This window comes from Entelurus aequoreus, linkage group LG01 (assembly GCF_033978785.1).
Source record: "Entelurus aequoreus isolate RoL-2023_Sb linkage group LG01, RoL_Eaeq_v1.1, whole genome shotgun sequence".
Classification (NCBI taxonomy): domain Eukaryota; kingdom Metazoa; phylum Chordata; class Actinopteri; order Syngnathiformes; family Syngnathidae; genus Entelurus; species Entelurus aequoreus.
The window spans coordinates 53,151,560-53,166,600 of record NC_084731.1 but is presented as its reverse complement, the minus strand read 5'-3'; the positions used below and the strand labels follow the sequence as shown (position 1 = coordinate 53,166,600).

Here is a 15,041-nt window from a genome sequence, read left to right as displayed (position 1 = left end):
GCCAGCGCAGATATTCAGGAAGTGGGAGAGACTCAGACTGGGTCCCCGACCTCCCTGCCCCCCCTCACCGTGCACGCTCACACGTGCACACTTCACGCAGCCTCGCCTGAGGGCGCCGCAACATGGGAGCAATTACAACACGCCAGCCCCCCCACCCCCCTTTTGTCGGTGGCCAACTTTCTTGGGTTTGAGGCCTGCCTGGTCAGTGGGGAAGTTATCTTTCTCCGCATGCTTCTTGTTTCCTGTCAAATTCACTTTGGGTACCACTTAGGCAGCGTGCAAATAGGCACACATACACTCGCTGTCACTCCTCAAACGCTCTTTAATTACAACGTGGGAGTCGTGCTCAAGTCGTAGAAATAGTACAGCAGTAATTAGGGCAGTGCCCAAACAACTTTATCACTTCCAACACCGATATTGGAGCCTTGAGTATTGGCCGACACCGACATTATTCCGATGCCATGTCAGCACTTAAAATTACTGAGAGAACAACGGTAGGTATGAAAAACACTAACCTTGTGACGGACTTATTATGCTGTCTTTAAATTTAAGAGGGGTGGTCATAATAGATTAGTACCGTATTTTTCGGACTATTAGGCGCACTTAAAATTATTTTATTTTCTCAAAAATGGACAGTGCGCCTTATAACCCGATGCGCCTTATGTACATACTAATTCTGGTTGTGCGTAACGACCTTTAAGCAATTTTATTAGGTATATGGTGTAATGATAAGTGTCACCAGTAGGTAGCAGTCACACATAAGAGACGTGTGGACTGCAGGATGACGCATGTTCAATAAATGACGCGAGCAAGTACCTTAAGCAAGCAACACCAAAACATTGATGTTTCATTGAGAATATAGAACATTACACACGGCGCTCAAAAACAAGTCAAAATGTTTTAGTACGACTTTGGTAAGATATGAAGCCGCACCGCTAGCTTTACAGCTACCACAGTCAGATGTACTGTGCTTCAACATACAGTATTATTATGGTGTGTGTATAAGGACCCTAAAATGGACCCTACTAGGAGACATTGTCTGGCATTTTGTTTCGCAATATTATGCAAAACCAACTTTTCTTACCTATTTGTACCTGCTGATGTATATTTGGGATCTGCATAAGCCCTGAAAACTCACAGGCGTTCGCCATTATAGTCAATAAGCTTCTTCTTTTCTCTAGCCTCTTGTTGTGGGGCGTTCATCCTCCGCCGTTGCCATTTTTAATACAACGTAGCGTACAGTTCTAACTTATATCTGTCAGTAGCCTCGCTATGGAAACGCTAAAAACGACCAGTACAACAAAGATGGCGGGTAGAAGACGCTGTCGAAGGTGAGCCACGTAAATAAGACTGCCCACAAAACGGTTCCTTCTGAAGAGACGGTCAGAAAGCGAGTTGACATAATCATAATCTATGAAACATTTTGACCAAAGAACCACCATGTTATGTAGACCACAAGGAAGTATTTTACATGTAGAAATAGAATATATAATCTGGTGCGCCTAATGTATGAAAATAGAGTCGATCCTCGGCAGTGCGCCTTATAACCCGGTGTGCCCTATGGTCTGAAAAATACGGTAAATTAAGAAAATAATGCAGTAAATTGAATGCTGCTGGGTACATGTATAATCTTTCTGCCTTGGAAACATATGTAAGTAACAAGCAAATACAACTATTTGATATTTGTTTATAGTGACAAATGTCGTGTTTTAGACAGATTAAGGACAGTTACAGTATTACACATTGCTTGATGTTGTGTGCTTAGCAGTTGTAGACAGTAGCTACTAACTCCTAATAGCCTACAGTATAGCCGAGCATGTTTGCCTTTTGTAAATAACTTGACTCATGTACATAGTGTATATAACCCCCCCACGCCCCCATTTTTTGTATATATTGTTTTTCAAATCACCTGATATGTATACTGTGTATATGTACATAATTTATTTTAAAAAATTATATACACAGCACCCCCCGTGACCCCAAAAGGGACAAGTGGTAGAAAATGGATGGATGGATGGATGTTACAGGTTATATATCTTATTGAATGTATAAAATGTGATGAATATTTAATGGACCACAATGGAAACAAACCTTTTGGCTTTTTGTGCCATCCATTTGCCTTTTTAAAGCATTACATGGATTAAATTCTTTAAGATGTCAATAAACTTCTCAATCAATCAATCAAGACTAAAAACAAGGAGGACATTTACTGTAGCTGCAAACTGGTTGTCCAGCTTTATACAAATAAATGTGCTGCAAGACTGACCGCTTGTATCGGATAGTTTGTATGCTAGCCAATACACTTGTTTTATTATCAGACTGATATCCGATATCAAGATCATCCCGAGTAGTAATATCAGCAGTAGATAGACTTGCATTGTTGTAGTTTACATGAATACATTCCTGTGTTTTTGTTGTGGGTTGGAGTTTAAAAAAAATATGTGAAAAAATATATATTAGGGCTGGGCGATAAGGCCTTTTTTAATATCGCAATATTTTAAGGCCATATCGCGATACACGATATATATCTCGATATTTTGCCTTAGCCTTGAATGAACACTTGATGCATATAATCACAGCAGTATGATGATTCTATGTGTCTACATTAAAACATTCTTCTTCATACTGCCTTAATATATGCTACTTTAAAACTTTCATGCAGAGAAGGAAATCACAACTAAAAAAATCACAAATTTTTTCATAAGGTGTTGATCTGGAAATGTTTGCCTCGGCATTTTGATGGTGTGGGCGTGTGGCACCGAACGGAGATGTTGACGTGCGGAGTAAGCACTCTACATTCTCTAGCAGGTGACTTTTCAAATGATGATACATATTAGCAGTAATGCTACTTTTTATAGCAACGCTTTCGCCCCACACTTGACAAATTACGGTTGTTTGTTCGACATATTCCCACTTGAAGCCAAACCACCGCCAGACGATGGACCCCCTGCTGCTTTTGGGAAAATGTATTATTCCTTCATTTGTTACCAGATTCGCACCTTCTTTCTCTCGTATTACCGCTCACACGGCTACGCTAGCATCACAGCTAACGTTAGCCATGCTGCTACCTCTTTGCTGCGTGAGGGCGTATACATATGTGACGTATCACGTGACAGTATGTGACGTGTGTAGAAGCTGCGCTTGCTGTCTGTGAGAAGGAGAGACAGGAAAGAGCGAGGAGAGCCTGTAGTGCCAGCTAAAAGCAACTGTGTGAGAACGCATACTCGAATATCACGATGTAGTCATTTTCTATATCGCACAGAGACAAACCCGTGATATATCGCGTATATCGATATATCGCCCAGCCCTAATATATATATATATATATATATACTGTATACACAGTATACACAGTATATACTGTATATATACACATACACAGTGTGTATATATACAAAGTACATACATACACAGTAGGGGTGAGGGAAAAAATCGATTCGAATTCGAATCGCGATTCTCACGTTGTGCGATTCAGAATCGATTCTCATTTTTAAAAAATCGATTTTTTTATTTATTTATTATTTATAATATGTTTGTTTTTGTTTTTTTTAAATTAATCAATCCAACAAAACAATACACAGCAATACCATAACAATGCAATCCGGTTCCAAAACCAAACCCGACCCAGCAACACTCAGAACTGCAATAAACAGAGCAATTGAGAGGAGACACAAACACGACACAGAACAAACCAAAAGTAGTGAAACAAAAATGAATATTATCAACAACAGTATCAATATTAGTTACAATTTCAACATAGCAGTGATTAAAAATCCTTCATTGACATTATCATTAGACATTTATAAAACTAAAAAAAAAGAACAATAGTGTCACAGTGGCTTACACTTGCATCGCATCTCATAAGCTTGACAACACACTGTGTCCAATATTTTCACAAAGATAAAATAAGTCATATTTTTGGTTCATTTAATAGTTAAAACAAATTTACATTATTGCAATCAGTTGATAAAACATTGTCCTTTACAATTATAAAAGCTTTTTACAAAAATCTACTACTCTGCTTGCATGTCAGCAGAGTGGGGTAGATCCTGCTGAAATCCTATGTATTGAATGAATAGAGAATCCTTTTGAATCCTGGCAAAAATCTTAGCCACACGATTATCAAATGTAATAGGAAAATTAATTCATACTGACCAAACTGGCTTCATGGAAGGCCGACAATCTTCAGACAATACAAGGAAATTGTTTAATGTTATTTACTATGCTAGAAGTCTCCCATATCCCACAGCAGTATGTACTGTTGATGCGGAGAAGGCATTCGACCGCATAACCTGGTCATTTATGTTTTGTACATTACATAAATTTGGATTTGGAGATAATTTTATACAATGGATTAAGATGCTTTATGCAAGGCCCATGGCATCAGTCAAAACCAATAATCATATTTCAGAACCTTTTTCGTTAAAAAGAGGAGTAAAACAGGGATGTCCTGCATCTGGATTATTATTTAATTTGGTTATTGAACCCTTAGCTGCAAAAATAAGAAGTGAAAATAATCATGGTATAAAAATTGTCTCACAGTATAATAAGCTATCGATGTATTGTGACGACATAATTCTCTACCTGTCACATGTTAACTCCTCTCTTCACTATACCAATAATGTCATCACTGAATATGGCTGTTTATCAGTGTATAAAGTCAATTGGGACAAATGTGACATATTACCACTTAATAAACACTGCAAGAAATCACAAGTTCAGAACTCCAAAATTAAATGGAAAGAGGCAGAAATCATATATCTAGGACTTCACATTACACCAAACCTTTATACAAGCAGGGATCTAAATCTTAAACATTTAAAAAATAAGATAGAATCCAAAATGGAACGCTGGTCACGTCTCCAAATATCACTTTGGGGTCGGGTGAACATAGTAAAAATGAATATACTGCCAGCAGTTAAAGGCCTACTGAAACCCACTACTACCGACCACGCAGTCTGATAGTTTATATATCAATGATGAAATCTTAACATTGCAACACATGCCAATACGGCCGGGTTAACTTATAAAGTGCAATTTTAAATTTCCCGCGAAACTTCCGGTTGAAAACGTCTATGTATTATGACGTTTGCGCGTGACGTCAATGGTTGAAATGGAAGTATTCGGACACATTGTATCTCAATACAAAAGCTATGTTTTCATCGCAAAATTCCACAGTATTCTGGACATCTGTGTTGGTGAATCTTTGGCAATTTGTTTAATGAACAATGGAGACTGCAAAGAAGAAAGCTGTAGGTGGGATCGGTGTATTAGCGGCTGGCTGCAGCAACACAACCAGGAGGACTTTGAGGATAGCAGACGGGCTATCCGACGCTAGCCGCCGACCGCATCGATGATCGGGTGAAGTCCTTCGTCGCGCCGTTGATCGCTGGAACGCAGGTGAGCACGGGTGTTGATGAGCAGATGAGGGCTGGCGTAGGTGGAGCGCAAATGTTTTTATCATAGCTCTGACGAGGTCCCGTAGCTAAGTTAGCTTTAATGGCGTCGTTAGCAACAGCATTGCTAGGCTTCGACAGGCGGCACAGCATTAACCGTGTGGTTACAGGTCCAGTGTTTGGTTCGGTGTCTCCTGATAGTAGTATTGTTGATCTGCTGTCTATCCTTCCAGTCAGGGGCTTATTTCTTTTGTTTCTATCTGCATTTAAGCACGATGCTATCACGTTAGCTCCGTAGCTAAAGTGCTTCACCGATGTATTGTCGTGGAGATAAAAGTCACTGTGAATGTCCATTTCGCGTTCGACTCTCATTTTCAAGAGGATATAGTATCCGAGGTGGTTTAAAATACAAATCCATGATCCACAATAGAAAAAGGAGAAAGTGCGGAATCCAATGAGCCCTTTTACCTAAGTTACGGTCAGAGCGAAAAAAGATACGTCCTGCACTGCACTCTAGTCCTTCACTCTGACGTTCCTCATCCACAAATATTTCATCCTCGCTCAAATTAATGGGGTAATCGTCACTTTCTCGGTCCGAATCGCTCTCGCTGCTGGTGTAAACAATGGGGAAATGTGAGGAGCCTTACAACCTGCGACGTCACGCTACTTCTGGTAGAGGCAAGGCTTTTTTTTATCAGCGACCAAAAGTTGCGACCTTTATCGTCGATGTTCTCTACTAAATCCTTTCAGCAAAAAAATGGCAATATCGCGAAATGATCAAGTATGACACATGGAATGGATCTGCTATCCCCGTTTAAATAAAAAAAATTCATTTCAGTAGGCCTTTAATTATATACCGAAAATGATGCCTGTCCTAATTAATAAAAGTTGCTTTAAGAAAATACATACAATGATATCACATTTTATATGGTGTGGAAAGAAGGCCAGTTGTTCATACTTAAGGTTGTCTTGTACACAAGATAAAGGAGGACTACAATTACCAAAGTTCTTACATTATTATATCTCCTTCGGTTGTGAACAAGCAAGCCACTTATTTCATTCTTCTGCAGATAAGGACTGGATCAACATAGGAAAAAATATGTTAATGAATTTGGACATTGATGTGGGGAGTTTATATTATATTAAAAAAATACCTAATGAATTGAGGCAGAGCCCAATAGAAGCCACCTTTACCATTCTAAAACTGTGTCAGAAAATACTAGGAATCAAGTCAATGACATCTGTAAATCAACCGTTTTGGTACAATCCTAATATCATAATTAATAAAAATGTGGTTAAATGGACAACATGGAACGACAGAGGTATTACTAAACCTCATCATATTATTAATAAAAACTCTTCTAAACCGTTCAATGATTTAGTTGATCAATATAATGTACCCAGAAATAATTTTTTTAATTTTATCTCTTTAAAACACGCTGTAAATAAATGCATATCCTCTGAAAGTATGTCTTTAAATAGCTATGAACTGGAAGATGCACTTTTTAATCGAGATACATTTAAGAAATTAATTAAACTATTTCATGGAATAATAAATGAACACCACACTAGAAATGCAAATAATGCATGTGTTCAGAAATGGATGATGGACTTAAACATTTTAGATGAAAGAGACATATCATGGAATGATATTTGGAAAAATGCCAATAAGCCCTTTAGAAGCATTAAAGATAAGTTGACTCAATTGAAGATCTTGAATAGATTGTATTTTACATCTTCTCAGCTGTTTAAAATTGGTGTAGTAGATAGCAAGTTATGTATGAAGTGTCGGGCAGCTGAGGCAACTCTTGTTCATTTATCGTGGGAATGTCAGAGAATAAAAGAGTTATGGTTGAAAACAACAAAAGAAGCAATCACAGTCCTTAATATAAACATCCCAATGACACTGCAAACTTGTATTCTTGGGGATCTACATCAATTTAGTAATGTGTCATCAAAGAGTAAAAATGCATTTCTTTCAATATGCATAATAACAAAAAGGGTAACATTTAATAAATGGATAGATGTTGACAGTCCAACTCATACTGACTGGTACACACAAGCTATGGAGATGATATCATTAGAAAAAACTGCATTTAGTTTAGATAATAATGAGTCATGTATTGGAATATGGGATCCATTATTTAAATTTGTTTTAACTATTAAATGTACCAAAATAAGACTTGTTATATCATTGTGGAAAATATTGGACACAGTGTGTTGTCAAGCTTATGAGATGTGATGCAAGTGTAAGCCACAGTGACACTATTGTTCTTCTTTTTTTTTTTTTTAAATGTCTAATGATAATGTCAATGAGGGATTTTTAATCACTGCTATTTTGAAATTGATACTAATATTGATACTTTTGTTGATAATATTCATTTTTGTCTCACTACTTTTAGATTGTTCCGTGTCATGTTTGTGTGTCCTCAATTGCTCTCAATTGCTCTGTTTATTGCTATTCTGAATGTTGCTGGGTCGGGTTTGGTTTTGAAATTGTATTGCATTATTATGGTATTGTTGTGTATTGTTTTCATTAAAAAAAAAAAAAAAAAAAAGTTTTTGAATCGAGAATCGTGTTGAATTGAAAAAAAAATTCGATTTTGAATCGAATCGTGACCCCAAGAATCGATTTTGAATCGAATCATGGGACACCCAAAGATTCACAGCCCTAATACACAGTATATATATACATATACACACACACAGTATTTATACATACACACACACACAGTATATACATATACAGTATATATATATGCACATGTACATACATATATACACACATATACATAAATATATACATACACACATATATATATATATATACATATATATATATATATATATACATATATATATATATATATATATACATATATATATATATATATACATACATACATACATACATACATACATACATACATATATATATATATATATATATATATATATATATATATACACATATATACACATATACATATATACATAAAGTGTTTCCCATAAACTGCCAAGATACCTGTGGCGGTGGGGGCGTGCCTATGGGCGTGGCTATGGGCGTGGTCACCATGACATCATCGATTAATTTGCATAATTTACTACAATGCTAATTTGCATAATTTACTACAATGATTTGATTTTCTCTAAAAAGGCTCAAAAAATGTATACTTACTAATTAATAATAACAGTTTTGTTTTAAACGTCCATCCATCCATCCATCCATTTTACAATATAATTACAACACTTTATGTACATATTTATATACAGATTTGAACAATAAGTTATTCACTGAAATATATTTATTAATTGTGGTTCTTACAAAAAATATATCTTATAAAATATAAAAGCTAAAATGTCTCAAAGCTCTGCCCCTTTAATTAGTGCATATTAAATAATTTAACTTTAGCCTACTACTACAACCATATTATTTACCAGCAACATAAAGTGAAACAGAGGCAGAGGTGTCCTGCCACAGTCAGTAACAAATAAACAGAAAACAGTAGTGGTGGTAGATAGACACAGAGCTTCATCAAACATCTGATCCACTGAACAAAGAGCTCCAAAAATCTTGAAATTTAGACTGCCATCAGTTTTACTCCCTACACTTAACCATGTGTTTCCTACTGCCTGCAGACTTTGCACCCTTTGTTATATACACATGTTGTGTTTCTAATATAAATACATTTAATAAAGTCAAATACAAATAAGGCAACAAGAGAAGTATCCTACACTTCTCTTTTGTAAAGTAAATCTGAACAGCCGATATGGGCATCTACATCAACTATATGATTTGCCTGAGAAGCTGGAGAGGACCAAAAAAAAAAAAAATTTTTTTTTTTTTTTTTTAATTTATTTTTTTGTGGCGGACGTAATTCTTTCGTGGCGGGCCGCCACAAATAAATGAATGTGTGGGAAACCCTGACATATATATATACATATACATATACACACATATATACTGTACATACATACATATATGTATATACATTTATATATATGAATATTTTTTGTATTCGAGTAAACTATTGGATTTCTTTGGTTGATTAATAGAGAATGGGGTATAACATAATTCATCAGGTCAATGCATATTTTGGATAAAATAGTTGAAATAACCTAATTCCTACTTGTTCATTATTTGTGTCTAATATTGAAATTGCACGTCTAAAATGTGTGCATTAGTAAAAATAAAAATCTTTGTTCGCCACCACACTGATCACGGCACCCACTTACCAGCACACTGTGGGAATCGTAGCAACAGAATCTGAATCAAATATTTTATCTAATAGAATAAATCATCGCAGCACTGGTGTTGTACAATGATGAACCAAATGTGACGGCAATCATAGAACCGGAAATTGACCTTATTGTGACAGCCGAAAGTGACACATGGGTCTGTACTGGCTGCTCAGTACAACACGGCTCGGGCAACAATACCACATAAAATGTAACACAAACATGTTATTTATTCTCCTTATCTATCATTAGTCACCTTGAGACCTTCTCCCTGAAACGTAATAATCAGGTTTGAAATCTAGGGGTAATAATGGACTCAGACTTGAACTTAAACAGCCACATTAGGTCAATAACATCAGCAGCTTTTTACCACCTCAACATTGCCAAAATCAGAGGAATAATGTCCAAATCTGACTTAGAAAGTCTGATCCATGCCTTGGTCTCCAGCAGGTTAGACTACTGGAGTGGCCTTCTCACTGGGCTCTCTAAACCAACTGTAAAGCAGCTGCAGTACATCCAGAATGCTGCTGATCGAGTCCTGACTAGAACCAGGAAATACGACCATATTAGTTCAGCGCTCAGGTCACTGCACTGGCTTCATGTTGCTCAGAGAATAAACTTTAAAACAGCTTTGCTTATGTACAAGTCGTTTCATAGTCTTGTGCCAAACTAGATATCTAACATGTTCGAACCATACGAACCACCTCAAGCTCTGAGAACCTCAGGGAGTGGTCTCCTGCTGGTGCCCAGAGTCAGGACCAAACATGCATTTCAGTTTTATGCTGCTAAAATCTGCAAGAGTCTTCCAGAAGATGTAACACAGGCCTCAATGTTGGCAATGTTCAAATCCAGGCTGAAAACATTTTAATTTAAATTGTGCAGATGACAACTGAAAGTATTTTATCTACCGTAAATTCTGGATTATAAACTGCTACTTTTTTCCTACACTTTGAACCTTGTGGTTTATAAAACAGTGTGGCCAATTTATGGATTGTTCTTCGCTGACGACCATAATGCAAATAGTTTTCATTAAACACATGCAAGGACACTGAAAGAGAGTGTTATTGTTTGTGCTATGGCGTCATATTTTGGACGAGTTGGCTTGCTGCAGGTGCTGCTGGTTGAATCTCTACAGTGACTTCTGCTGTTTAAAGCTTTGAACCTTAAGTACAATTGCCGTTTTGTCTTCAAGCCGTCCATGGCGGTCCTACTCATATGGATTCTTCATTCATCACTCCTAGCAACGTTTCTACAATATAACTAAAACAATTCATATTTACTAAACCGTCCCATGTGTGACGCCTGTAGGAGTGTTTTCATTCAAATTTGTATGTGCTATCCTAATGTAATGACGCTAGCGTTTTTAGCGTTAGCTTATATGCCAACATGTTTACGAGTTTGTTAAATTCACCAAAACATCACCGTGGAGTTACTGAGTCTGTTTAGCTGATTGGAGAGCTAGCTTGCGCAACTAGTGGGTCCATGACGATTACTTCGGTTTTGTTTGATCACTCGTTTTACTGCCGTGTTACAGACACTGTTTGGAAACAATTAAGGTATGTAAATAAATATTTACAGAATCTTTCTGTGTAAATAACTAATTTACAACATATACATCTGCGGCTTATAGTCTGGTGCGGCTAATATATGGAAAATATCTTTGCTTCTAAAATTTAGTTGGAGCGGAAAATACGGTACATAATGTGATTGTTTTCATTTGAATTAGAATTTTAAATTGAATTAGAGTAAATTATGCACTTTAAGCCGCTACTTTGTTCATACGCTTTGAACCCTGTGACTTATAAGATGGAGCGGCTAATTTATGGATTTTATTTCGCGGACGGCAATAATAAAAATAATTATTTTTTTTTACTATGGCACCATCTATTGGACTAATTCGCTCACTGCAGGTGCTGCAGTGTCTTTCCATTTATCGGTAGTGTTTTTTTCCCCCAACTGGATTGCTGTTCAGTCTTCCAGTCGTCCATAGCGTTTCTACTCGTATGGACTCTTCATTCATCACTCCAAGCAACATTTGTAAGTTCTACAATATAACTAAAACAATTCTTACTTACTTAATCGTCCAATGTGTGATGTCTGCAGGAGTGTTTTCATGCTATCATAATGTAACCAAGCTAGCATCGTTAGCATTAGCAAATATGCTAACACATTTACAAATGTCTGTGCTAGTATTATTAACATACGGCATTCTTTTTGTATTGTTTTAGTTTCGCAAATTCCTCAGTAAATTCCCCAAAACCGTGGAGTTATTGAGTCTGTTTACTGATTGGAGAGCTAGCTTCAGCAGCCAGTGGGTCCATGACGATGATTTCTGTTTTGTTTGATCAGACGTTTTACTGCCGTGTTACAGACATCGTTTGGAAACAATTAAGGTATGTAAATAAGCATTTACAGAAAATGTATGTGTAAATAACTATTTTAACAACATATATATCTGCGGCTAATAAGTGCGGCTAATATATGGAAACATATTTTTCTCTCTAAAATACGCTCTATAGTCCGGAAAATACAGTATGATTATTTTTATGATTATTTAATATTTTTATTTTTGCCTGCTTGTAATTTTCTGTAAAGCACTTTTAATTGCCTTGTGTAAGAGTTGTGCTCTATAAAAAACTTAACTATGTGAATGGTGCCGTACATTCAGGAAAGGTCTTATCACGGTGACAGCTGGACTCTGCAACAGTTCTTAAATTATTTTAAATTCATGCAAATCCAGGAACAGACTGCGTTTAACCTTGGCATGGTCCTAAAATCTTAAAGATACTTTCAGCACTTTTAGTAATAAACCCACTCGGAGATAATGGATAAAAAAGTGATGAACAAGCAGAACAGATGACAGCTGTCACAACAACGGCTCCTCAATCAATAACTTCAGAAGAATAGCGGCCACCAGCTGGCTCCGAGGCTTCCCCTTTTTTTTTTCTTTACTCGGTTTTGTTATTTTGTCAAAGCCGCCCAGCCCACTTCCTGTTACTGTCACTGTGAGCATGCACAAAGGAGATCCACTCAGCGGTTCATAGGAAAAGTGACTCTGAAGCTGCCCTGGGGAGGCGGCTGCCTTCAATTGCACGCTTCTTCTCTAAAAGCGTCCGCAAACCCCCCATTCTCGGAGCACAACATGGTCCTTGTGAGGAACCCAAATGTGACCTGTTCTAACTTTCATGCCTCGAATGCAAACATGAGGAAATAGGAGATTTATAAAAAAAACACCAAAACAGGCACACGTTGCCAAAATGTCCTCTTATGAGGCAAAACCTTGAGGCTGCGTTCTCGACGAGAGGCACAGCTCGGAGGAGCCTTTGTGCTTTCAAGACGCATTGAACGAGCTCAGAAATAAAGACAGTTTTAGTTTGGAGAAAATCATTTAGGGAAAGATCCCAGTCTCCTGTCCACACCTGTCCTTGTCACGTCTCCTTTGTGTTTCATGTAGACCAGGGGGGGGGCCCCCAACTTTTGGCCTCCGAGGGCCAAAGTCAAATTGTGCCGATGGTCCATGGGCCAAACAGCGATTATTACCATGCAACACCACGAGTATTTATGAGCCTCATACCGCCGTTAGTTTGCCGGTAAAAAATATATATTCATTTTACAGTAAAAATATTGGCAGCTCAGTCACCAGAATTGTACCGTAAAATTGACTGTGATTTTTACACTAAATTAGTTAAATGTTTTACTGTAAAGTTTATGGCTTATTTTTTTCAGTGCAAAACTCTATAAATACATTTTAGATGGTACCACTCTTATTTTTATGGGAACATTTTTGCGACTGAGCTGCCAAGGTTTTTACAGAAAATTTTACAGTATTTTTTTTACAGTGCATTAATGTAAATGAAGAAATCAGAAAAATCCACGACCCTTTTTTTTTCCACAGTTTTTTACTGCAAATTAAAAATGGTACCAGTCTTATTGTTACGGTAACATTTTGTCGACTGAGCTGCCAGTTTTTATAGAAAAATAAAAAATTATTTATGTGTACTGTAAAATAAAAACGGTACCACTCTAACACTGACAGAAAATTTTACAATAATTATTTTTTCAGTGCATTAGTTTAAATTAAAAACGGTACCATTCTTGATTTTACGGTAAAATGTTTGCGACTGAGCTTACAGTTTTTTACAAAAAAAATATTCTGTCATTTATTTTACAGTGTACTTTTTACGTAAAATCTACTGACTTTTGTTTTTTTACAGTTTAGCCTTGCACTTGTCTCCAATGATTGTGCAGCTTGAAAGAGGTCGGTATGAATATGTGTTACATTTGACATGACGGGCCAAAATTGTCCCGCGGGCCACACTTTGGGCACCCTCGATGTAAACACAGAGTGGAGGACATGCATGCACATTGCACACCTTGAGAATATTGCTGGCATGAAATGTTGCAGCATGATTCAGCAGATGACCTGCAGGTGTGCATGATGATGCTTGAGACTGATGACACAACGTGTATAATATGTGTATAATATGCATAATAATGCACACAATGTGTATAATAATGCGTATAATGTGTATAATAATGCATATAAGCACAGGTACACATGCAAACAGGCTTACCTCAACGCAACCTTCACGGAGCAGTCACCCTGGCTCGCCATTGTCTCGTCTCAGGTGCCCCCCGGCAGGGTGCGAAGGTCTCCGGTGTGGTTATCGAGTTGTGGCCGAGGTGCTCATCCGCTGCATGAAGGAGGCGGCGCGGCGGCTCTCGGCGTCTTAGGTCAGAGGGAGCAAAGCCGTCAAGAGCTCCCAGCGACCAGCTGCCTCTTCCGAACTCCTTGTCTGCTTCTCCCCCGCCGTGGCGCTCAACTTTTCCGGCCCTTCTGCGGTCGGCGCTCGGCAGCCAACGGCTGAACCTGGTCGAGTGAAATGCTGGCGTTAGTGGCGGCGTGTCCCGGCGACTACATGATGTTTTCGAGCACGTGTGAGCGCCTCGCAGCGCCGCGCGGCTTCTGTGAGAAGTACGTGGTAACGCCGCTGCTCTGGGAGGCGAGACAGTCACACCGGCAAATGATGCCTTCAAAGACTGTCGGAATTGTTCAACTCACTCGAAAGAAGAGACTTGACCCTTTTTTTAACCGTCTCAATAACGTTGATCTACATCAGGCGTGTCATACTCGTTTTTATTGAGGGCCACGTCGCAATTACGGCTGCCCTCAGAGGGCCACATGTAACATTTAATATATGAATATGAATGTATAACATACTTGCCAACCTAAGTGAGACCTCCGAATTCGGGAGATTGGGGGTGTGCGGGTGGGCGGGGTTAAGGGGGAGGCGTATATTTATATCTAGGATTCGCTGAAATTAAAGTATTTCTTATATTTATATATGTATTGTAGCTGCTGACAGAAGCACATTGTATATATATTATATAATTTCATAGTTGGTT

General features: G+C 37.8%; 1 protein-coding gene across 1 annotated transcript in view; it reads right to left on the bottom strand.

The window, feature by feature from the left end:
• Positions 1 to 14,670, bottom strand: part of kif21b (kinesin family member 21B) — a 403,877-nt gene extending 389,207 nt beyond the window's left edge. Inside the window, exon 1 of the mRNA XM_062054694.1 lies at positions 14,210 to 14,670. Coding sequence (XP_061910678.1) covers positions 14,210 to 14,250 — 41 coding nt within the window. The 5' untranslated portion in view covers positions 14,251 to 14,670. The remainder of the gene's footprint in view (positions 1 to 14,209) is intronic.
• Positions 14,671 to 15,041: the final 371 nt, after the last annotated feature.